Here is a 23,282-nt window from a genome sequence, read left to right on the forward strand (position 1 = left end):
GTCAGTCTTGCGTGACCTTTTATCTAAGCTGGGGCGGATTCCAGGCTATTCTGATGAGCTTGCTTGAGGGGAAGGAAGGAATGAGAGGACACAAAGCAGGCAGCTAAAAATGGCTTGTAATCTACAACTTCTCCATGCCCCTGAGCCTTGAGTGTCAGCGGCAGATTCTGCTTCCTGCTATAACCCATGACAGAGGCCTGCTCCAGGGGCCCAGAGGTCCAGTCTGCGCAAGCACCAGGCCCACGGCGCCTCCGGATGACATATGTGTGCTGCACAGCTTGAGTTTGGTGTCTGGGGTTTTGTTTTTCTTTTGTTTGCACCTTTCCACAGACCACTGTGAGACCTACTTTTCCTATATGCTTTAGCCCCTTTGAAAGGGTTTCTGGTCCACCAGGAGTGTTACTCACTGTTCCAGAATGGGATCTGGACACAATGTCCACACATTCTGACTCAGTGTAGCCTGAGGTTCACTGTTAGATGGATACATGCCCGGCCAGTGATGACCGCCCCCTGGTACAGGCGCCATCTTCTTCCAGAGGGTTCTTTCCCACCACGCGTTTGTGTTGCTAGGGATAGTGGCATTTTCTCATTCGAGGACACTTGTGTTCGGCTCTGAGCCACACACGAGACAAACAGGAGAGCTTGGGATTGCCTCCTCCCGGAGCTGCCATGGCAGCCGTGCGATGCTTGTGCAGCAACCGTGTAGGTGAAGCCAAATTGTTTTCTGCACTGTTGGTTGCAGACACAATACATGGGGGGAAAAAAAACCCTCTTGTCTAATGCTCTTATTTCTTTTCAGAAACACGAGGATGAAAGTGAGGCCTGGCTCCACAGACAGGTAACTACTGCACATGCGGGTCCCCACCATCACCTCCACCCGATCCACCCCAGGGCTGGCTCTCAGAGCTTCGACAACCATAGAATGGCTTCTCAGAGTAAATCACACGGGGCTCCCCAGGCAGAAACAGACGGTGTGCTGGCTCTGCTCACAGTGCCTCCCGTTCTCCAGGGCAGCCCAGAGAGCTCCCAGAGAATCTGAGTTCTAAGGAGGGCCGTGTGAAAATCACAGCTCCTCAGAGCATGCAATGTTTGGTGAGACCTCAGCTTGCAGTTGGATGCCAGCACCTTGGTAAATTGAAAATGAAGAGTCCATCAAAGGTGGCTTGACATAATCTACTGTAGTGAAAGGGTGGAAAAGTGGTGGATATCCCTGTTTATTGCCAGGGGTGGTTTTGTTGGCGTCTCATTTGGAGTCACCTCCTCTGTGATTCTATAAGGCCCGTCCTCAGGGACATAACTGCAAACCCTCCCCGGGGAGTCTTCATCCCTAACTCGGATAAAGGAACACACATTAAAACAGACTCTAAGAACTTGAGACCAAAAGAGATCAGGAGAAGCCTAAGCAAATCATTTTGAGACAATTTTTCTAAATTAAACTAGCACAAAAAGTATCCGTATTTTCTTTCTTCAAGCCTTTTTGTCTCATTCCACACTCTGACACTAAGAAGAACAGGTGAAAAAGCTTTGGAAGCTTCCTGTCTCCTTATCCTTCCTAAGGGGATGAAAGTTGTCTTAAAGACTGTGGGGAAAGTCAAACCAGACTTGAGTCTCATGAATTATGGTAGAGACACAGGTATGCTTCTTCCTGGATATGGTATATTCTATTTATGGAAAATAACTGAAGCTGGACAAAACTATCGTCATGGCTCTCCAAGAACATTCCAGCACTGTAGCTGCTGGGCTACTGCTTCTGCCTATGGAGTCAGGAATATAAATATCTCAGAAGTCAGAGCCTCATCAATGGACGGGCTACTCCAAAATGTATCCTGTTTCTGCTCTGTTCCAATCTTATTCACAAGAGGAATGGCTCCACATGGCCACTTTCATTTTGCATGTCCCAATTTGGGTGTCAAGTTCAAGCCAAGAAGATATCGGGAAGAGGGAAGACTTAGGGAACCCTCAAACATTAGCATGCTGGAAATTTCTTGAATGCCAACGGAACCAAATATATAAGCATGCATATCAAAAATAGTATTATGATGTTCATCTCACATCAGACAAATTGTCAGAGAGATTATAATGAAAGGATCATTTTGTAAACTCCATTATCTATATATCACGTGTTCAACCAATATTTATGGATCTTACCAGGCACCATGATAGGCTGTGGATTTCAAAAAATAAGTCGGCTACTATCACTGAGCCCACGTTGTGGTGTGTGTCAGAATTTTATTCCTTCTTATGGCTGAATAATATTCCAGAATATGTATGTAGTATATATCCTGGAATATTATACATATATATGTGTGTGTTATATGTATATATACATATATACAATGTAATACATATACTGGAATATTATTCAGCCATAAGAAGAACTGAAATAGTATTCCAGTATATACCGGTTTGTTTGTCTGTTGATGGACATTTGGGTTGTGTCTACCTTTTGGCTATTGTGAATAGCACATCTAATAACAGACACAAAAGGCTACCTTATTGTGCAATTCCATCTATATAAAATATCCAGAATAAATACACTCATAGAAACAGAAAGCTGATCAGTGGTGTCCCAAGGCCGGGGGCAGTATGGAGAGGAACAGGTTAATGAACAGAGATTTATTTTGGGGTGGTGGAAATGTTTTGGAACTAGATAGAAGTGGTGGCTGCACAGCATTGTGAATAGACTAAATGCCACTCAATTGTTCACTTCTATTAATATGTTTTCTTTAGTGTTACGGGAATTTTACCTTAACCATTTTTTTAAAAATGAATAAGCTAGAGCATGAGCTCTCAAAGATGGTACATCCTAGACAGAGAGATGAGACGCTCACGTCACACCCATCATGTGGGACACGTAGGTGATCCTCAGACACTGAGAAGCAGGGCTGAGGTATTAGGGTGTTGGTGGGAGTGGGAGCCGGGAAAAGTGTGGTGGGCACGGAGCAGGTGGTCCTATGCCAGGCCCACTTTGTGTTTGAACAGGAGGAAGTGAGGAATGTGCTTAAAAGAGCAGACTAATGTGATTCTTTGTTGGGGGCATGGAGGCTGTGGGAAAGCAAGGTGGATGTGCCCATTCTGCTTCCCTGTCCCCGTCAAGAGGCATTCTCATGGGGGGAGCTGGCTTCCTGGCTGGTCACCTCCGGTTCTGCCCTCTGGATGGACAGCAGAGTACGTGGTCCCTGAGGCCCATGGAGGGCCGTGGTTCTGTCCTCCAGCACTCACTTCATCAGCTCTGCAGAGTGGCTACAGAGCCGAGGTCGTCAGCAGAACTTTCCTATATTAGTGTTTGTGTGTCTCATCGTCCATGTGAGAACAGCTACCCGAGTGTCTCATCGTCCAAGCTACCCGAGTGTCTCGTCGTCCATGTGAGAACAGCTACCCGAGTGTCTCGTCGTCCATGTGAGAACAGCTACCCGAGTGTCTCGTCGTCCATGTGAGAACAGCTACCCGAGTGTCTCGTCGTCCATGTGAGAACAGCTACCCGAGTGTCTCGTCGTCCATGTGAGACCAGCTACCCGAGTGTCTCGTCGTCCATGTGAGAACAGCTACCCGAGTGTCTCGTCGTCCATGTGAGAACAGCTACCCGAGTGTCTCGTCGTCCATGTGAGAACAGCTACCCGAGTGTCTCGTCGTCCATGTGAGAACAGCTACCCAAGTGCAGGGTAAGACAGCCTGAATGGGATTCCGGAAACCAGATCCTTCCAAGCAGAATCCAGTCAACACTTAAAAGGTAGCATGAATTAAAATAATTCTTACTGTTTTCAAATGTAAAGTTTAAAGCATTTACTAAGCACACAGCTAAATTTTTTAAATAGCTGGTTAAACATATGCAATGCTGTCATGAGTTGGAAATGCAATGTTCTGTGACAGGTGTGTTTTCCTGGGATGGAGCGTCCCTGGGTCAGGTGGGCCCATCAGCTGCAGTTGTGATTGCGACACTGGGTTAGGGGCACCCTGCCCATGGCAGCAGTTGGGAAGCCAGGATGTCTCTAAAGATCCTACAGGTTGAGAGTCTGCACCTGTGAAGATCACAGCTCCACGGTCTGCAGGAAGATTTACTTTCAAACAGTTTCTCATGGCATTGTTTTTTCATAAGGGAATTCATGGACCCTATTTTTCAAAAATAATCCATAATGTTTCTGCATCCCTCAAGATGCTGTGAGATCCTGGAGAACAACTTAGTAACTTTTTGAGGCTGGACCTGCCACCTGCTGCCAGTGAAGCCATTGACTGCTGCTTCAGACAGAGCCTAAGGGGGTTTCCCTGGGAAGGCTACGGGCACGAGTGAGAGAGACACACGGAGGCCGCATGCCCTCTACCCATCCATCTCCAATGGGTCACAGAAGCTTGCCCCAGCTGGCCCAGGAGAGACTGGCATCTGGAAAGTCCCGCAGACCTCAGGGAGACCTGACCTACTTAGGTCCACCGGTCTTCTGAGGACCCAATGCTAGAACAGAGGTGAGCTGTAGCGAGCCTGCTAATTTTGTGTCATCTGAGCTGTTCATCTGAGCCGTTCATCTTCCTGTCTTCTCTGCCCAACTCCTTCCTGGAATCCTCAGTATGGTCACCCGTAGAGATTCTGCATGAGCTAAAAAGCAGAGGCAAATGCATGTGTGGAGACCCACCAAATTGCCTCTCCTCTGGGAATATTCGAGAAACAGGCAATCCCCTCTGCCACATACACACTCTGTCACTGCTGCCCTGACCCTGCAAAGTCAGTCCTGATACAGACCCAGGAGGATCCTCTGCCAGAACCATCTGCATTTGCCGTAGAGCCCCAGAGCCTATTGTTTTGGTTGAAGGACTGGTTCTATGGATCAATTTCTGACTGTCTTTCTTCTTTAATCAGAATTTTGGTTTTGCGATTTCAAAATTTGGGCTGGGGAGGGGGCGTTGGACGAAATTGTTATATCTGAACCATGGGGGAAAAAAACTGGCAAAAATGCTACAAATGGCTCCCAAAGAAGCTCTCATCAGTCAGAAGGGCTCCTTCGTGAGTGGAGTTGAGGAAACCAGGCATGTGTGTGATAAACTCTGTCATCCAGGGAGACTAGAAACGCTTCCCCCAAAATCAAATGAGAGACAGAGTCAGGATAAAATCCAGGTCCCTGGTCAACAATCATTACACTTTGTCACTAAAAATACATTTACCACGTGAGACACCGGGTCTCAGAGAGACTCAGAGGCTTCACCTGCGTTCCAGGGAATGTTTCCAAGACAAGGTGGAGATGACGTCACAACGGTGGAGGCCTTCTCATTATGAAAACAATGCTTCTGGCCAGAATTAATTATTTATTACATTTATTAAGAATATTTTTCTCTACCAAACATGCAAACATTTCCCCCAGAAAACTGAGGCAATATAGCCCTACCCATCCCACTGTTGGCAAATAGAAGTGCATTTTAAAAGCCAAATTAACCGCTGGTTTTCCCATTTCCTCTGCTTTTAAATACCATGCTTCCAACTCTAAATAGAAAAATAAATGTTTGCAGATTAAAGGTTTCATTTTATTGCAAATATTCATGAAGATTAAATGTCATTTTAATCACATGTTAGTTTATTTCTCGGGGCATATCATATCTGCATGGGTTCCTTCACTGTAGGGAAATGAGTTTTCCTTGCGCCAGCTGGGGTTTATTTACCATTTGTTCTCATCCTTGCGTTAGTGTGAAGCTCCTTGAGTCAGAAAATACATCTCGTAACTAACTAATTGGTGTTCACGGATGGAAACTTCCAAACTTGGGCTTCAGAGAGGCCAAGGTACTGCGGCAGCAAAATCCCTTTCACCCATCAAAGCGACGGCCACCCTGTGGGCTGGTGGAAGGCTGAGCCCCCTGGCTGTTCACTGTCTGGGGATTAGGCAGAGACGGTGGCGACACCTGCCCTAAATCCAACCCGGAACTCTTCCCCCAGGGAAAACTGGGCATGCTGATTCTGTTTCCAGGGAAAAGTGACAGTAGATCCAAGCAAATGTTGTCATCCAGTATGGCCCGAGGTAGAGCACATCCCTGGGACTGCTGTGCCTTCCCACCTGCATTTTAGAAACCGTGGTATTTGTCCTTGTGTTTCTTTTCTTTTTTTTTTCTTGCCTTCTTGATGGGCTATTCAGTGTGAGATCAATTGTATTAAATAAGGAGAAAAGACAGGATTGAAAGAATAGATTTTGCTTTTAGGCAAAATCACGTTTGTGATTGTTGAGAATTATGTTTTTTTCTGATATATAATAAATGCCACTGGAGAAATCTCACAATACACCCTGGTTTCAATGGGCAATAATTCGAGGGGGAAGAACCCCCTTTTGAGTTTTGAGAGCCGAGTTCCTGTTCTCGCTGGTGAGCTTGGCGTGCACACAGGGCTGGTCTTTGTCTCGGCGCCGTGTAGACTGAGGGATGCCTTTTTATTTGCCACTGCTGAAGCTATAGCCTCTTAATTCCTCGTTCTTCTTTTAGAAAACAGAACAGTTGACTCATGATTCCCAAGGAAAGTGACGGCCTCACCGAGCACTTATTATTTCAACTGTACCTCTCCTTAGAAATCACACAGAAAATGTATCTCAGGGTGTATTTTATCCTGGTTCAACCTCTTCAGAATAAATGATGTTTTAGTTGTGGTTTCATCCGTGGCCTTTGTCCACAGAATGAAGAACCCGTGTTCTCCAAGGATGGCCGAAAGTTTTTCTTCATCAGAGCGATCCCCCAGGGAGGACGAGGAAAATTCTATCACATCACAGTGTCCTCGTCCCAGGTAAGTCCTGCTAGTTTCCACAACTGAACTAGAAACTAGCCTGCTAGAGGCCGTGGGGTGACAGCCTCTAGGGCTGGGCACACCTGCATTTTCAAGGACCTCGAGGAAACTGAAGGTGACTCCCAAAGGCAGTGCAGAGCATGGTGCTGGTGAGTGCAGAGGTTCCCATCAGGCCTGGTAGAGCCTTGCTCTATCTGGTCGTGTGTGAGAATGTGAATGACGCTTCTGCCAAGGTCAGCAGAGACCCAGGGATCCCCTGTTCAGTGTAAGGCTGAGGACGTTGGAGGACCATCTGTGCCGGAGGTCCTTTCCTTCTCCTTCTGCTGGGGGTCTCCTTAACATACTCCCCCCGAGGCATGGCTCCATGCACTCAACATCCCTCAGGGATCCAGCCTCCCACACTGCCCCATCTCCACCCAGAGCTAGATGCAGGTATTATTTTATTATGTGACCGCTACCAGTCATCACTCACTGGTTCTGGGGTGCGGCGAGTTAGGAACAGAGCATCCCTGGGTAGGGAACCTCAGAGATTAATATACATGAATTTAGGACCAAAAGTAGACATCCCGGGGTCAGCGTCTCCTGCAGAGGTCACCTCAGGGAGCCTCATGCCTGCAGGACGGGGCTGCCATGATGTTGACTTTGGGGGACTCTGCCCTGAGGAAGAAGGGAAGCGTGATCTTGGAGCTCCTTAGTTTTGGAGGCAGTCTAAAGTTATTTGGGATCAGGGTAGATGAATGAAATTTGATTAGAGAAAAGGTTAATCACAAATATTCTATGGCTATAACGTAGAAGGCTTGTATTTATGATGAGGCCCCAAAGGCAATTTCAAAAGAAAAAAATCCAAGAACATCCCGACTAAGAGCAGCTTTGATGGAATCGAGGTGGGGGCTGCGGAACTCCTGGGATGGAAATGGCGTCTCTCGGAGGTTCAGGTGCAATTTGTTCTCAGTGCACTTCATGGCACGACTGATAGAATGTCTGCAAGCTGTTGCCTTTGCTTTTTCCTATCGTCTTCCTTCTACCACCCTACATTGTTTTGTTTACTATTTTACACCACTTAGATCAAGATTTTAAAATGCTGGTCGGGTGGGGTGGCTCACACCTGTAATCCCAGCACTTTGGGAGGCCGAGGCAGGTGGATTACTTGAGGTCAAGAGTTCAAGACCAGCCTGGCCAACATGGTGAAACAAAAATTAGCTGGGCATGGTGGCACATGCCTGTAGTCCCAGATACTTGGGAGGCTGAAGCAGGAGAATTGCTTGAACCCAGGAGGTAGAGGCTGCAGTAGGCTGAGATCATGCCACTGCACTCCAGCCTGGGTGACAGAGTGAGATACTGTCTCAAAAAAAAAAAAAAAAGATTTATAAATGCTTCAGTGTTTTCATTTGGCCCCTAGTCTCTGTATTTGCCCAGAGCCCTATCAAACGTTCCAGCAGGAAGCAGGTCTCCTGCACCGCCCATGAGGCACCCCTTGGGGGTCCCGCAGAGCCTTCCCTTTCCAAACCTGCATCAAACTCCCCAGCCTCTCCTGCACGCTCTCTGCGCCCCCAGGGCCTGCTGCCCCCAAACCTCCATGTTTGAGTCTGCAGCCCCCAGAGTGTGTGACTTGGGCCCTCCACCTAGTTTAATCTCCACCTGCTCTGCGTCCACCTCCCAGGGCACCTGCCATCCAGAACAGCTGCCCCTTTTCAAATCTCCACTGAAACATCACTGCTGCCTAGACGGCCCTGTCCTCTCTTCTGTTACCACGTGTCATTACCATGTGTCGTTACCATTCTTAGCTCAAGGGCCACACAGGGAAAGACAATGCGTGCAGGATGTGTAGTGTGGCAATACAGATCCAAGCCGTCCTTGTCAGCGGCAGCAGGGAGTGCCCTTTCTCCCTCCATTTATTCTTCTCTCTATTTCCCTCCCTGAATTCATCCACCTCCCGGCATTTGTCTCTTTCCTCCCTCACTGGTCCCCCTTCAGTAATGGCTCCACTAATTAGATTTACAAATGAAAAAGGTCTATAAAGCATTGATTCTCCTGAGAGTGCTTCTATCGTGGTTGGAGGCCAGGTCCAAGTGATTTGCGCCACCAAAGAGGACAGGGCGCTGTTCCCCACCACTGACATTCAGGGGTGGGGGAGGCTTCGGGCCTGGGGTTGGTCAGGAAACTTCACGGAGGATGTTGCCTCCCAGGAGAGGAGCAGGCAGAAGGGGCAGAGAGCCCTTCCTACAGAGAGAATGGCAGCCCCTGTCGCCTGGTGTCCAAAACAGCTGGAGGATGAAGAGCCTTGCCCGGACACCGGTGTCTGCTCCTGATGCCGTGTCTGTGTGTTTCAGCCCAACAGCAGCAACGACAACATCCAGTCCATCACCTCCGGGGACTGGGACGTGACCAAGATCCTCGCCTACGACGAGAAGGGGAATAAGATGTGAGTGACAACCAGGGGCCTGCCCCATCTTACTGGCCAATGGGACACGTTTGTTATTGTTTGTCAATTACACTCATGGAGTACGGAGCACGGAGGCCTCGGAGGCCTCCTCGTTCCTCCTCAGGCAGCATCACTAACTCCTAGTTTCTTCATGAAAATGTATCGTAGATTCCCGTCTCAGCAGTCCAGCTGCCAGAGCTGCAGCATCCTGAGGACACAGGCTGGCAGCCAGCCCGTAAGGGGAAGCGCGCTAGCAGCAGTAGTAGGGGTAGTACTGATGCTGATTGAGTTTCCTAGCAGCAGTGGTAGGGGTAGCACTGATGTTGACTGAGTTTTCCAGCAGCAGTGGTAGGGGTAGTACTGATGTTGATTGAGTTTTCTAGCAGCAGTAGTAGGGGTGGTACTGATGCTGACTGAGTTTTCTAGCAGCAGTGGTAGGGGTAGTACTGATGCCGATTGAGTTTTCTAGCAGCAGTAGTAGGGGTAGTACTGATGCCGATTGAGTTTTCTAGCAGCAGTGGTAGGGGTAGCACTGATGTTGATTGAGTTTTCTAGCAGCAGTAGTAGGGGTAGTACTGATGCTGATTGAGTTTTCTAGCAGCAGTAGTAGGGGTAGTACTGATGTTGATTGAGTTTTCTAGCAGCAGTAGTAGGGGTAGTACTGATGCTGATTGAGCTTTCTAGAAGCAGTAGTAGGGGTAGTACTGATGCCGACTGAGTTTTCTAGCAGCAGTAGTAGGGGTAGCACTGATGCTAATTGAGTTTTCTAGCAGTAGTAGTAGGGGTAGTACTGATGCTGATTGAGTTTTCTAGCAGTAGTAGTAGGGGTAGTACTGATGCTGACTGAGTTTTCTAGAAGCAGTAGTAGGGGTAGTACTGATGTTGATTGAGTTTTCTAGCAGCAGTGGTAGGGGTAGTACTGATGTTGATTGAGTTTTCTAGCAGCAGTAGTAGGGGTGGTACTGATGCCGACTGAGTTTTCTAGCAGCAGTGGTAGGGGTAGTACTGATGCCGACTGAGTTTTCTAGCAGCAGTGGTAGGGGTAGTACTGATGCCGATTGAGTTTTCTAGCAGCAGTGGTAGGGGTAGCACTGATGTTGATTGAGTTTTCTAGCAGCAGTAGTAGGGGTAGTACTGATGCTGATTGAGTTTTCTAGAAGCAGTAGTAGGGGTAGTACTGATGTTGATTGAGTTTTCTAGCAGCAGTAGTAGAGGTAGTACTGATGCTGATTGAGCTTTCTAGAAGCAGTAGTAGGGGTAGTACTGATGCCGACTGAGTTTTCTAGCAGCAGTAGTAGGGGTAGCACTGATGCTAATTGAGTTTTCTAGCAGTAGTAGTAGGGGTAGTACTGATGCTGATTGAGTTTTCTAGCAGTAGTAGTAGGGGTAGTACTGATGCTGACTGAGTTTTCTAGAAGCAGTAGTAGGGGTAGTACTGATGTTGATTGAGTTTTCTAGCAGCAGTGGTAGGGGTAGTACTGATGTTGATTGAGTTTTCTAGCAGCAGTGGTAGGGGTAGTACTGATGTTGATTGAGTTTTCTAGCAGCAGTAGTAGGGGTGGTACTGATGCTGATTGAGTTTTCTAGCAGCAGTAGTAGGGGTGGTACTGATGTTGATTGAGTTTTCTAGCAGCAGTAGTAGGGGTAGCACTGATGCCGACTGAGTTTTCTAGCAGCAGTAGTAGGGGTGGCAGTGATGCTGATTGAGTTTTCTAGCAGTAGTAGTAGGGGTGGTACTGATGTTGATTGAGTTTTCTAGCAGCAGTAGTAGGGGTAGTACTGATGTTGATTGAGTTTTCTAGCAGCAGTAGTAGTGGTGGTACTGATGCTGATTGAGTTTTCTAGCAGCAGTAGTAGGGGTGGTACTGATGTTGATTGAGTTTTCTAGCAGCAGTAGTAGGGGTAGCACTGATGCCGACTGAGTTTTCTAGCAGCAGTAGTAGGGGTGGCAGTGATGCTGATTGAGTTTTCTAGCAGTAGTAGTAGGGGTAGTACTGATGTTGAGTTTTCTAGCAGCAGTAGTAGGGGTAGCACTGATGCCGACTGAGTTTTCTAGCAGCAGTAGTAGGGGTGGCAGTGATGCTGATTGAGTTTTCTAGCAGTAGTAGTAGGGGTAGTACTGATGGTGATTCAGTATTTACTAGTCCAGGCACTAAGCCAAGTGCTTTACAGACATTATCTCATTGAATACAACAGTTCCATGAGGTGAGAAGGGTTTACTACTTTCCCCATTTTAAAAATAAGTAAATTAAAACAAAAATAAGTAATTTGCTCCAGGTTATTCAGTTGGTAGCAGGTGGATTTGGCTCAGATGAGGGGAGCCCGGGTCAGAGGACTTTACCACCACACAATTTTGCCTCCCTGCTCCCTGGGTAAGAGCCAAGGTTTCTGCATTGGGAGGTCTTAGGTGAAAATGAATCAACAACTATTTTCTGCGCCAGGCTCTATGTCTGAACTTGTCTTAAATGTGCTCAGCTCCTTGCCCTTCAGAAGGTGAGTGATCTTGTAAAAGAATTCCACATCCATATTCAGGTGTGTTATCCCCAACCACAGTGTCCTCCAGCCATGAAGCAGAGGCCAGTACAGGGAGCACCCAAAGCCAATGGAATGTGCACTGGTGCCTCTCAGCCCTTAGGTGTCTGCCCACCCCTTGCTCTGGCCACAGGTGTAGCTGGACCTGAACAGGGGAGCTGCTCTCTGCAGGCCGTGGGCAGCAGTCCCTGAGGAGTGTCCATGGAGGTAGTGCCAGGAATGTGAAGTGCAGATGTGCCCTGAAGCAAACTAACCCTGTGCACCTTGGTGATCTTTGCAGCTACTTCCTGAGCACGGAGGACCTGCCTCGGAGACGACAGCTCTACAGGTAGCTCTGGCTCCCCCTGCACACAGGGTTCTCCCCCTTAGGAGGGCATCCAGGCTTTGCAGAATTGCACCTTTTCAGCGGTTCAGAAAGAGGGGGTGGCAAAGACAGACCCCACCATAGAGGAGTAGCTGTGGAGTCCGGAGCGAAGTCATGACACTTGCAGAGGCCACCAAAGGGGTCGTTTTGAGACTTTTGAAGCTTTATTTTTCTGCTGTTGTTGACTTGGGTTTTCCCCATCACTCACTTGCCTCTTCTGCTAATGGATGGACTTTTAGCCGTCTTTCCTTTCACCTCTATTCAGTGTCACCTCAGAGGAATTATGCGCCCTCCCCACACTGAGTTTTTGTAGGGAGCAGAGTGTGGTTTGGAAATGAAGCAGTGGGTCAGTGCGAGGAGCTGGCCCTGCTGTCCGGCACTGCAGCTCGCTGGCTTTGGGGGCGTCTGCCCTGAGGAAGACAGGAAGCATGATCTTGAAGCTCCTCAATTTGGAAACAGTCTCAAATTATTTGGGATCAGGGTAAATGAATGAAATTTGATTAGAAAAAAAAAACAAAAACACATTAATCACAAATATTCTATGGCTATAAAGTAGAAGACTCATATTTATGATGAGGCCCCAAAGGCAATTTCCCATCTCAACAGCCCAACTGTGTGACTTTGGACAAGCTTCCAAATCTCAAAGAGGGCGGGGACACTGTGCCCTGAACTCTGGAGGGGGACTGGGTGTTTTCTAGGGCGTGTCCCTCTTCTACATTCAGTCCTGTCATCTGCTCAGTCACTGTCCTCACGAAAGGAGGCTTTGGGTTGTGAAGTGAGATTAGCCCTGGGCACTTTCTACCAGGGCCACAGAGGTGAGGAGCGGGTATCTGCTGCCTCCCCATGCCCCTGCATGGGAGGGCTACAGCCAGTCACACCTAAAGACACCTGGGCCACTGAAGAGGATGTTGTTCAGGGCAGACCTGAGGCTTGAGGCCAGTGGCACATGGTCTAAATGGAGCCAGTGCCTGTTGCCCCCACCCCACTGCTGGGACATGGAAAGGCTCCCTGGTGAACGCAGCCTCCCTTCCCAGCCATCGGCAGCTATGCGGAGAGGATGAGGTCAGCATGAGGGAGCCAGTGGAGGGAGAGTCACAGATGTGCTTCTCTGTGTAGATGTTCCGTCGTTGCCACATGTCTACTAGGAAAATTGAAATCCGCATGTCACCAATTAATAAACGTGAGAGGCTGCCTGGGGCCCCATCCTCTAACTTATAGAATGAGAAGGTTGTCTTCCCTCTCCCATGAAATGTCTTTACTCCTGGAACAACAGTCTTCATATTGAAACCTATGGTTAGAGGGGACCCTCCCGGGGCAAAATGTTCAGATAAGAACTTCTTCCAGGTAGATCCAGTACCTCAGGATCTTTCCATTTTAGGGAGCATATTTTAGGCCTTCTTGACTTGAAATGACCCTTGACCACAGTGGTCCCGGGTAACATCTTCAAGCCAGTTCCCACTTGCCTAGCTCCATTGAATGGGAAGCGTGAGCTCTTGCGGTTTCACTCTGTCAGGGGACGTGGCTTTTGGAAGCTGCCAGAGTTCGGTTCCACCGGTGCTGCTGCAGCCCCTGCCTGCTCGCATGCCAGCGTTTGGAACTCCAGAGAGTTTGAAGATACGTCACCCTGTTTACTCTTCTCAAATTGCTAGCCATCCACTCAGAGAGACAGGATACGTGCAGATAGAGTGCTAGATCATAACGCCGACAGCTCCATGCTCCTCGCACCAGGCCACCTGCCGAGCCGGGAGAAGGCAGCATAGGTGACCGCCTGCCGGCCCTCCCATGAGCAAGGGTGCTAAAAGCTCTCGAGAGTGGGAGCGACCCACCAGCAAAGAAAGGTGGAAATGGAACTGGGTGGTCTCAGGGGCTCCAGCAGGGAGACAAAGGGAGAAAGGCCAAGGGAACCTGTAGCAGGGCTCTGCAGATCACCCTCATGGGGAGAGCCCAGCAGCTTGCGGCACCCAACGTGGAGGGCGGCTCCTCTCCGCTCACGTTCACCCCTGTGTCCTTTGCTCTTCCAGTGCCAACACGGTGGGTAACTTCAACAGGCAGTGCCTCTCCTGCGACCTGGTTGAGAACTGCACCTACTTCAGCGCTTCCTTCAGCCACAGCATGGACTTCTTCCTGCTCAAGTGCGAAGGTCAGCTCCTGCCACCCCGTCAGGGCGGAGAGCCCTGGCAGGCACATTTGCAGGGAGGGGCGGGCACACTTGCAGGGAGGGGGCGGCGGCTGTGGTGGGAGCACAGCGTATTCCAGAACAGATGAGGATCCCGCCTACCTGGTAACATTGGTCAGGGGGCGAGATGACTGGACCCCCACAAATCCTGGGGCAGTGGGACTACTTTATGTTTCATACAGGGGTGCAGCTTATCAGAGTGGTCTGTGCATGCTGTGCTGGTAATCTCACAGTTTGTCTTCCATCGTCCACAAAAAATAATAGTCCCATGAGCTAGGTAGGGTAAATATCCTACACAGTGATGAGCCTAAGTCAACAATAAAGGTTGTAAAACAATTTCAAAGATTAACTTTTCAGTCATATTTAAGGATGATCAAATATCACCAGGCCTGGTATCCCAGCACTTTGTGAGGCCAAGGTGGGCAGATTCACCTGAGGTCAGGAGTTCGAGACCTGCCTGGCTAACATGGTGAAACCCGGTCTCTACTAAAAATGCGAAAACTAACCGGGCATGGTGGTGAATGCCTGTAATCTCAGCTACTTGGAAGGCTGAAGCAGAAGAATCGCTTGAACCCGGGAGGTGGAGGTTGCAGTGAGCTAAGATCGCACCACTACACTCCAGCCTGGACAACAGAGTGAGACTCCATCTCAAATGACCAGATAAGAAAAAAGGATTGAGGTTATGTTAAAGAAGTCTCAGAAAAATATTTTCCTATGTCCCAATTCATTGATAATTTATCCCAAACTGCAAGAATTTGATCACACCAACCAGCATGCACAAAAGAGTAGCCATGTTGCATACAGGATACAAAGGATACTTTTGCTGCTTGTCCGTATCTTGGAAAGATATGATATGAATCTATGGAAAGGTAAGTCATAAATATGGTCCTAACAAAATATGATCTCCTGCGATGACCTCAAAGAATGAAAATATGCTACAGGCAGAGACTGAGTTCAGGAGCAACTCACTCCTCAGTTAGAGTTTCAATGCCATAAGCCATAGGTGGAGAATGAATAACTTTTATCAGAGAAATGTCTTTGCTAGCCTTTGCTAGCTACTGGAGAGCTCATGGCTTCATGACTTTGTTCTCTTTTTATCAGTGGCATCTAAAATCTTGAAAATCCACAGAACAGGAACACTCAGCCGCTTTCTCTATGCAAGCTCAGCCCCTGACATTCTTCTAAGACAGCGAGGAGACCACGGAGGGATGAGGGGGCGTGCGTCTGAAATATAACGTTAGTGCCCCAGTTCCCTCAAAGTTGATGGTACCAAATTCCTCTTTCCTGTGCGTCCCAAGAAGGAGGCCACCAAGGGTCTGAAATTATAGAGTGCTGTAGGGGAAAGAACCTAAGATCCAACTGACCCACTTCATGTATCAGATGGCAAACCCTAAGCCAGAAGTTGAGTGGATTCCCTGATTCCTGATGAGCCAGTAATACAGAGAGGGCCAGCGTCAAGGTCTCCCGGTTCCTAGCCCAGTGACTCCTGTCTCCCTGGGGCGGGATCTTTGTAAAATAAGAACTTGGGAAATTATAGGGATTGACGGGCATAGGGATTGGGAAAACTGGCAAGCAGACCCATTGGAGCCAGAGAGTCTTAGAAGGAGCTACATAATCAGAAACCGGAATCCTGTCTCAGAAGCAGGAGGTAGCTTCAATACACAGGAGGTCATGATCAAACACAGAAGTGAAAAATTGAAGTAGATTTCAAGAAGAGTGCCCCCAAGCAACAATGGTTGAATGAGAAAGGTGACAGAGCCTCCAACGTGGAGATCCTGAATTAGGGGCAGAGGTCATTTGCCAGAGGGGCTTGGTCTGGCCTCAGCAGGAGGCAGAGCCTTTGGGATCTGAGGTATGCACTGGTCAAGACAGCAACAGTCTGGATTTGTATTTCCCAAATTCTTACTATAACCAGCAAGAAGGGTCTGGCTTCTCACCATTCATGGAAAGAAGTCAGATAATAATGAGTTGTGATATGAAGGAGCAATATTTCTTTATTATCTGTGCCAGCAAGGGGAAGAGCAGAAAGCAATTCCACTCTTCAATTTGTGGAGGAAATACAGGGTTTCTTTAAAAAAAAAGAAGAAGAAGCAGAAGAAGAAGGATTTGGAATGCAGAAGAGCTTGGGGGTTTAGGAGGTGCCAAGGGGTGTGACTGGCTGTGGTGGCCCCTCTTTAATTATTGTCTCATTTGGTGAAGGGGCTGGCACCTCGTGGATCCTACCAGGTTATCAATTAATCACAGTTGGCCTTGTAGTCACTCTTCAGCCATGAGTGGGTTTCAGCCTTGAAGTACATCTTTTGTTAAAGAAAGAATTCTGGAGGTATCTGGGTCCTATCGGGATCTGACCCCTGGAGGTTTTAAGGAAATACATGAGCAGATAAGAGAGCACAGCGTGTGCTCCGCAAGCATCTGGGTCAATAAATGTGCATAAGGCATGAGAGCATAGAATGGGAAAAGAAAGGGAGTGGAGGCCACAGCCCATTCTGAGGCTGTGTTTCAAGATGAAAGGTAACACATATGCAGCTTGTCTCAAGGTGGTATCTTGAGACTGGGAGAAGGTAGAAGAGGAGAGGAGAAAGAAAAAAAGTTTAAATCATGATTTGAGGCTGAGCTGCTCGGTCATATTCCTACCACATACTAACTTCTGCTCCACATGGTGACCCTCCCAGACTCCAGAACCCAACAGCTCACTTGTTGTGTTGTTTGAGATGGAGTGTCGCTCTGTTGCCCAGGCTGGAGTGCACTGGTGCGATCTCAGCTCACCGCAACCTCCACCTCCCGGGTTCAAGCGATTCTCCTGCCTCAGCCTCCCAAGTAGCTGGGATTACATGGATATATAATTTTTATATTTTTAGTAAACACAGGGTTTTGCCATGTTGCCAGGCTGGTCTCACACTCCTGGTCTCAAATGATCCACCTGCCTTGGCCTTCCAAAGTCCTGGGATTACAGGCATGAGCCACCTCGCCTGGCCCTTGTTAACAAACCCTTTCCCCACTTCCCTTTGGAGGTCACAGATCCCTGCTAAGTTCAAGCTCAAGTTTAGTCTGGATGCCTCATTCTGACAACTGGAAGCCTTTTATGGTTTAGTTTCCATAAGCTGCAGCCCTGGGTTGAAGTTAAAAAGGCTCTCCCAGAAGATCCATGGCCATGGATTTAGGCAGGGTAGTTCCAGTTCCCACATGGCGGATGTAAATATGGAACCCGAGGTAAATAGAAACACAGCCCCGTGTTGGGAGGCTGTTTGGACAAAGTGTTAAAGTTTAGAGAGCACTGTAGGGTGGCTCCTGTGCAGATTTCTAGTCTGCCACTGGCCTTCTGTCCCCAGGGCAGATTCATGTTTCTTTGTATGTTTATGTATTTGCAAGGCTTGTGTTGTGGTCTGCAAATAGTTATTGTGAAGAGATGACTCCATAGTTGATACCTGGGAGGAAAAAAGAAGCAAAGAACAAGTACAGCAACAAAAGGTCAGACACACAACTGACCCAGCCCCCAGGTACAGCCACACTGGGTCACACACACAACTGACCTGGGTCCCAGGTACAGCCACATTGGGTCATGCACACACATGACAGACCCGGGCCCCAGGTACAGCCACACTGGGTCACACACACAACTGACCTGGGTCCCAGGTACAGCCACATTGGGTCATGCACACACATGACTGACCCGGGCCCCAGGTACAGCCACACTGGGTCACACACACACAACTGACCTAGACCCCAGGTATAGCCACATTGGGTCACGCACACACATGACTGACCCGGGCCCCAGGTATAGCCATACTGGGTCACACACACACAACTGACCCAGGCCCCAGGTATAGCCATACTGGGTCACACAACTGACCTGGCCCATTTGGCACCTCCACCATCTCACCTTCAGAAAGGATGGGATGCTCCTCCTGCCAATGCCTGGATCCCTATAATAATCAAACAGATTCCTAAAATTTGAAGATAAGAATAGATCTCAGAGCATCTAATCCAGTCTCCACCCTGCCTTTCTTTTGTTGATTCAGAAACTGAACTCTTAGTCATTATGAAATTATCACCCTAGGGTTTCCTGAATCATTTAAGGTCTGTTTAAATATTTAGCCTATTGCCTCATCTTAAGGTAGATGTAAACTAGCCCTCTTCTCTACAAAACTGCTCTTTAAAATATTTACATAATAAGCTATTTTCTGGCTAAAGTAACTTGAATGCCCAAATTAAACTCTCTCCATAGAGGTAACCAAAATCCCACTTATAAAAAGAGATTTTCTGAAAAGGCTTAAATTTACAAAGACAGCAAAGTAAACAGGGCGACAGTAGCAGCCAACTCTGAACCTGGAAGCAGTTACCAGTGATAACTGCCTCAGCAGACCCTGAAGCTGAGCCTCGTCCTGCCATGGGGAAAGCTGAGCAGGCATTGGCGATGATTGCCTAAGGGATGAGATGATCCATTGCTATGAAATCTTAAAGGAGGAAATGATGATACCCATTTGGATTGCTTGGGGCTTTTTGCTGGAGGAGAAGACTCAGGGAAGGTATCAATGATGAGGTGGCATTTAAAACAAATGAGTAGGTAGGATTTGGAATGTGAAAAAGCAGCCTAAGTGGAAGGTACAGCCTGAGAAAAAGCACAAGAAATGTTCTAAGATTATGCGATGGACTCTTTTGCAGCATGTGAATCAGGATCGAATGAATACAAGCAACCTGATTTAATAAATAAAGGTAATTTAAATTAAATTTAAATAATTTAAAATAATTTTATTTTTCTCCACATTTCTCAATAGATATTAAAATGGACCCAGATGTGTAGTCTAGAGCAATGTTGAGTCAATGCTCATTTCCTGTCCTGTTTCCTTCACACCCCAAGTTATTCTGAGAGATTCTTGGAAACATGTGACAAAAATAACATCTCCACTCCTAGCATTAGACACTCTTGTTTTCTTCTCCTTCCCTCCTCCTGCAGCATTTTATTATATAAATTAACTTAGTCTTCTACTTGCAACCAGAACCAAAAAAATCCTTCCTTTTTTAGGTTGAGGATAAATGTACCGGCAATGAGAGGCTTCTCTTTGGTAAAATCTGTAAACGTGCCCACATTCAAAGCTGTTCAATCCATCACACAGGGAGGGAAGTGCAAGTAGTTCAGGTTGTCTGGGCATAGGAAGGGATGATAGTCAAAGGATTTAACAACTAGGACAAGATGGATACCAACCAGCCAAAAGACGTGTCCCTGAGAGCAGATATAGGCTATCAAACCACATTAGGACATAAGGGTTGGGTATAAAATCATGAAATTATAACTGCTCCATATAGACTTCATCATTCTTCCTGCCTTTCTGCGGGCCTTCCATTAGGACAGATTTTGGTAAGTTTAGCTGATATTGACCTATCCAGTAACTTATATTCAGTATTATAACAGATATTCAGCAGTATAACTTTATCGTCTTAGTCCATTTGGGCTGCTATAGTGAAGTACTATACACTGTGTGGCTTATAAACAACAGACATTTATTTCTCACAGTTCTGGAAGCTGGCAGTCCAAGACCAGGGTAGCAGCATGGTCAATTCCAGTAAGGGCCCTCTTTTGGGTCACAGATGACCAGTTTCTCCTTGTATCCTCATATGGTGGGAAAGATGATGACAGAGTTCTCTGGGGCCTTGTTATAAGCACACTAATGCCATTCCTGAGGGTTCCACCTTTGGGACCTAATTACCTCTCAAAGGCCTCACCTCTTAATATCATCACGTTGGAGGTTAGGACTTCAATGTATAAATTTGGGGGCAACATAAACAGTCTGTCCATTATAATCATAGCTGATTGTAGCTCATCAGTTGTTTGCAAGCAGTACTTCTGTTTCATTAGTCCTTTGGCATACTGATCTTCTTCTGATGTCCAGTTTTTCTTCCACAGTGTATTTTGTCCAACATCATTATAGAGTTCCATCTAGCAGTATCAACATGTGCTTTCTCTAATTTTTCATTAACATTTCTTCTGTAGCTTCTCAATATTTGACATTTGTATGCTTATATGTTTATGTTTTATGTTTATAATTCTTAATTCCTTAAAATATTTGATTGTACATACAAACCTAAAAATTATTTTTAGGTTAATAATAATTATTTTAGGTTAATTCCTTAATTTTTGATTGTACATACAAACCCATAAATTATTTTTCTACTTTGCACAGTTACATTAAAAATATATTTGAATAGAATATATAAATAGAGGTTCAGAAATGTTTATAGCCACTATATCCACTCACTACTTCACTGGATCCCATCTCTGAATGACAATATTTATATCTAAAGGACATGGGTTTCAGATGACCCCTGGATACTTGTATGAGGGATCAGCTGTAAGCCAGACTCAGTGGAACCTTGTGGAAACTCACCTATCTATGTAATATAGAGAGTTTCTGTCCACCTCTCTATTGTCTGGAAGTGAAACCAGCTATATTCAAAATATTGTATTACGATGTAACCTTTTATGATGATTTTTCAGACAATACCAAGCAGCTTTTGGTGTACATATTTAATTGGTCTTCTCAATGACCTGGTGAGATGGTAATAAAAGAAATCATCTTCTACTTATTAAGTTCTTTACAATTTGAAAAGCACATTTCTTTTTTTTTTTTTTTTTTTTTTTTTGAGATGGAGTTTTGCTCTTGTCACCCAGGCTGGAGTGCAATGATGCATCTTGGTTCACTACAACCTCCGCGTCCCAGGTTCAAGCAATTCGCCTGCCTCAGCCTCCTCAATAGCTGGGATTACAAGCGCCCACCACCACACCCAGCTAATTTTTGTATTTTTAGTAGAGGCGGAGTTTTGCCATGTTGGCTAGGCTGGTCTGGAACTCCTGACCACAGGTGATCCACCCGCCTCAGCCTCCCAAAGTACTGGGATTACAGGCGTGAGCCACCGTGCCTGACCTGAAAAGTACATTTCTAATTATATTATAATAGTTGATGACTATGTTCCCATTTCTGATTCCTTGCAAGTTATATTCTAGCATAAATAGATCTACTTAGAATTCCCTAAACTCAATATCATTTTTCACATTTCCATGCTTTTGACTTTGGCTACCTGATAAACCCCTGTACATTCTCCAAGACTTTCAGGGCAGGGTTGATTTTCATCCCCTTCCAGGAGGGATGAATGAGAAATCAGAGAACATGAAAGTGGCTGTGTATTCACCCCCAGACTGACGCCTGTGAAGGAACTCAGTCTTCAGCTGTCTTAGATGACTGGGAATGCTGGGGACAGGGAAAGGCTGGGTGGTCTCACCTTCTAGTCCTGGATAAACCCAATTCCATCTTTAAAGAAAAAAAGTACTCACCTCCTGGACTCACTTCCTAGGACAGCTGTAACAAATTACCACAATCTGGGTGACTTATACCAACAGAAATTTATTCTCTCACAGTTCTGGAGGCCGGAAATCCAAAATCAAGCTGTTGGCCAGTGTGGTTTCTCTTGGAGGCTGTGAGGGAGAATCTGTTCCACTTTTCTCTTGAGCTTCTGGTGGTTGCCAGCAGTCCTTGGCGTTTTTTGACTTACCAATGTATTGCTTTCATCTTTGCCTCTGTCTTCATGTGGTCTTCCCCCTCTGTCTCTGCATCTGATTTCCCTCTTCTTATATAGATGTCAATCATTGGATGAGGACCCACCTAATCCAGCGTAGCTTCATCTTAACTTGGTTACACCTGCGAATACCTTGTTTCCAAATAAGGTCACATTCACAGGAACTAAGGGTCAGCACTTCAACATAACTTTTGCGGGGACACCGTTAATCAAACCCACAACACCTCCCTTCTAAGGCCCATATTGACTTCTTATACAAGAAAGAAAGAGTGCTCAGCTTGTTTTTCTCAGGAACATAAAATTAAGGGCAGCCACACTAGACTGTGCCAGAGACTGTTTTTAATGGCTTCACCGCATTCTGGAAGCAGCAAGAGGGGTCTCTGAAGGAAGTAATGTGATGCTACCATGTCTTTGGATAGCAACTCTAGCATATTAGAGGAAAAAGAGCAGTTCCAGTATAGATTCTCTCCAGGAATACTTCTTCCCTGACATAATGCAAAATTCACAGTCAAGTGGCATGGAGCTATAACAAGTTCTACAGGGTTTTCTCCTACCCATCTAAATTCAACCCTCAGAACCACTGAACAATGGCGTCAAAGTGCCCAATTTACATAATTTGTGTTTCACAGTCCTCGCCTCTGTTTAGAGAACTGGATTTTTCTCTTCAAAATGATTCTCAAGAGTATGATTTATTTTCCTTCAAGTTTTTGAAAAGGACTCAATCAATCCTGTTTCTAAGAAATGTCCAAATGCCACCAGGAAAATGAGTTCATGTATGAATTGGCCATTTGCTGCTTCCCACTGAAACATTTTTTGTATGTTTAAAAACAACTAAATAAACTTCCTTTTCTTGAAGCCGAAGATGAAATTATTGCAGTCACTTGCTGCTCTGAGTGGGAACGAGGCAGTCTGTGTTCATGAATCCCTTACAGCTCTGGGCTCTCACCCCCACCCCTTTCATTGTTGAGCTGTGACTTAAGGAGCTACTTTCCAGACTTTAAGAAATTTGGTCTTAGACTTAACAGTTTGGTTTATGAAGACAGGCTTCTCCTTCTCTGAGTTGAATGGAACCAATATATTATTGCCTGAACCTAAAATAAAGTGACTCAATTCTGGTAACTATTCTTCTTACTATTAAATATTCCCCAAGATCTTCTGTCGTCACCATCATTGCCATCATCATCAAAATCACGGGAGATTGAAATGGCAATAAGGGAGGTCTGTGGAGTATGGAATCATAGTGCTGGGTTCAAACCTGGACTCTGCCACCTACAGTTTCGCGACCTTGGGCATCTTGGTTAACTTTGCTCAATCCTCCACACCCTCATCCTGAAAATCAGAGGAATAACAGCATGGCAGTCTCCGCTTATCCACAGTTCTACTTTTTGAGATTTCAGTTACCCAGAGTTAACTGTGCTCTGAAAATATTACAAACAGTAAGATATTTTGAGAGAGAGAGACACCCATTCATAAT

General features: G+C 46.5%; 1 protein-coding gene across 7 annotated transcripts in view; it reads left to right on the forward strand.

The window, feature by feature from the left end:
• The window catches only part of DPP6 (dipeptidyl peptidase like 6), a 1,022,456-nt gene that overhangs the window by 922,276 nt on the left and 76,898 nt on the right, over positions 1-23,282 (forward strand). For 4 of the 7 annotated variants that reach the window (XM_005551244.4, XM_045387368.2, XM_005551243.4 and 1 more), the window contains exons 12-16: positions 800-838; positions 6,638-6,745; positions 9,076-9,167; positions 11,980-12,027; positions 14,085-14,203. In XM_005551244.4, coding sequence (XP_005551301.3) covers positions 800-838; positions 6,638-6,745; positions 9,076-9,167; positions 11,980-12,027; positions 14,085-14,203 — 406 coding nt within the window. Of the gene's footprint in view, positions 1-799; positions 839-6,637; positions 6,746-9,075; positions 9,168-11,979; positions 12,028-14,084; positions 14,204-18,901; positions 18,982-23,282 lie in introns of those variants that run through there. The other 3 variants (XM_074036440.1, XM_074036438.1, XM_074036439.1) reach the window with 1 other exon arrangement.

The sequence above is a fragment of the Macaca fascicularis genome, chromosome 3 (assembly GCF_037993035.2).
Source record: "Macaca fascicularis isolate 582-1 chromosome 3, T2T-MFA8v1.1".
Lineage (NCBI taxonomy): Eukaryota > Metazoa > Chordata > Mammalia > Primates > Cercopithecidae > Macaca > Macaca fascicularis.